At 34.4% G+C, this 2,314-nt stretch overlaps 1 protein-coding gene across 1 annotated transcript; it reads left to right on the top strand.

Annotated features, from left to right (window-relative positions):
• Positions 1 to 275: 275 nt before the first annotated feature.
• On the top strand, positions 276 to 1,992 carry LOC127120224 (phenylcoumaran benzylic ether reductase Betv6). The gene is made up of 5 exons (XM_051050634.1): positions 276 to 711; positions 801 to 935; positions 1,016 to 1,253; positions 1,330 to 1,533; positions 1,619 to 1,992. The coding sequence occupies exons 1-5, from the start codon at positions 529 to 531 to the stop codon at positions 1,783 to 1,785; spliced, it is 927 nt and encodes a 308-aa protein (XP_050906591.1). The 5' UTR covers positions 276 to 528; the 3' UTR covers positions 1,786 to 1,992.
• The last annotated feature ends 322 nt before the right edge of the window (positions 1,993 to 2,314 follow it).

Genomic DNA, 2,314 nt, shown 5'->3' with positions numbered 1-2,314 from the left:
CCTCCTCCACAACAAGCATCAAATTAAATTCACATAGAATACACTACACTTTATCTCTAAACATGACATTTTATTTATATTTAAGTTTAAAGAGAATGTGAGTGAATGAAAATGACATGAAAAACAAACCACTACATTAAGATTTTAATATTTAAATAGATAATTAAAGTCTTAAACCAATGCCTCATCCTTCAGTCAATGCCTATACTAAATGATGTGAAAGGCGGAAAGCTATATGATACTCAAAAACCCAACAACCTCAAGGAGTTCACATGTTCCAATCAACTTAATAAAGGTCAATGAATTCTTAGAAGAGACGAATTTTTAGGATACAATATTGAATGAAACCAATGGCCATTGACTAAGGACATTTATGTCAATTTGGGAATGATGCTGTCCTACAAATAGCACCCTCAATCCCTTTGCTCTACACATCCACATCCACATCCACATCCACAATTCAGTTAATCACAAACTCACAAGTTCTTTTTAATTTCTACTTCAAACTTTTAATCTCTAATCAGGATCATGGCACAGAAGAGCAAAATCCTAGTCCTAGGAGGAACAGGTTACCTAGGAAAATTCATAGTTGAAGCAAGTGCAAAAGCAGGACACCCCACGTTTGCTTTAGTTAGAGAGAGCACAGTTTCTCATCCTGAAAAAGCAAAGCTTATTGAGAGCTTCAAAAGCTCTGGAGTTACTTTGGTTCATGTATGTCTCTTTCAATTTCAACCCCCATTCATTTTTTTCATATATAATCATTTCAGAACTCATGTATATTTCTGTTTTTGATTCTATAGGGTGATCTAGCTGATCATGAAAGTCTTGTTAAGGCAGTTAAGCAAGTTGATGTTGTTATTTCTACACTTGGTGGAGCACAGATCAATGATCAAGTCAATCTCATAGCAGCCATAAAAGAAGCAGGAAACATCAAGGTACCTATATATAAAACTCCAATTATACTTTTTTGACAAAAAATACTTACACCAAACATTGTTTATCATCGTATTATCAGAGGTTTCTCCCATCTGAATTCGGAATGGACGTTGATCGTCACCACGCGGTTGAGCCTGTAACCAGCTTCTTCAACCAAAAAGTGAAAATCCGAAGAGCCGTTGAAGCCTCCGGAATTCCTTACACTTACGTCAGCTCGAACGCCTTCGCCGGATACTTCCTCCCAACATTAGCTCAACAGAATGTCACAGCTCCTCCAAGAGACAAAGTGATCATTCTTGGAGACGGAAACGTCGCAGGTAACATCAATGTTTGATCACACGTTTGTAGCATCCAGAATTGATTCTGAAAATAGAACTGGCTCATGTTGTACAGGAGTATATGTGAAGGAAGAAGACATTGGAACTTTTACCATAAAAACAGTGGATGATCCAAGAACTTTGAACAAAATTGTATACTTTAGACCTCGTGGCAACGTTGTGACTTTCAACGAGCTTGTTTCCATATGGGAGAATAAGATTAAGAGTACCCTTGAGAAAGTTTATTTTCCAGAAGAACAAATTCTTAAGACTATTCAAGGTTTGTATATGAATATTCATTTTTATATAAATATTATTCTAGATAACTTAATCCATTAACATGAATGTTAATTTTTTCTGTGCAGAATCTCCTTTTCCTGCAAATTTGATGTTGGCTTTAGGTCATTCGATGCTAGTAAAGGGTGATTGTGCCAATTTTGAGATTGAATCTTCTTTTGGAGTGGAAGTTACTGAGCTTTATCCTGAGGTGAAATATACTACTGTCGACGAGTATTTGAATGCATTCGTCTGAGGTATAAGAAACATGGTTTGCCAAAGTCAATAAAACCGGAACATGTTTAGTACTGGTCAAACTTTCGTACGTTGTTTTTGCGTTAGTTACTTGTATTGTTTTTATTATCATCAAGAGAATCATTTCAGATTTTACTTTGTAATGTTCGGTTTGTCGTGTATGGAATGAATAATGAACATCTATTACAACGTGTCTAGCACTCTGAAATTGAGTTCGTGTTCTTATATGTATATTTGTGATTTAATTATTTTTTTTGTTAAATGTGTAAGTGGGCAACTTGCGCCTTTTTAATTTTATTTTATACTAAAAGCTCAATTAATTGTCTTTTTTATAAAGCTAAATAAACATACCGACACAATCAAAACATCTAAAATCTTTGTTTGAGGTGTTACTTCTGTATTAAGAGTTTGACATTCTACTCTTAAGGGTTTCTTAAACTCAACCAACCTTCATTTTCATTTTTAAGTTATATGGAGATTATTTCTCTTAGTTGATTATATAGTTAGTCTTGATTATCCTGAGATCTCTT

This window comes from Lathyrus oleraceus, chromosome 2 (assembly GCF_024323335.1).
Source record: "Lathyrus oleraceus cultivar Zhongwan6 chromosome 2, CAAS_Psat_ZW6_1.0, whole genome shotgun sequence".
Lineage (NCBI taxonomy): Eukaryota > Viridiplantae > Streptophyta > Magnoliopsida > Fabales > Fabaceae > Lathyrus > Lathyrus oleraceus.
The sequence above is the reverse complement of the archived record's forward strand: the minus strand, read 5'-3'. Positions and strand labels throughout refer to the sequence as shown.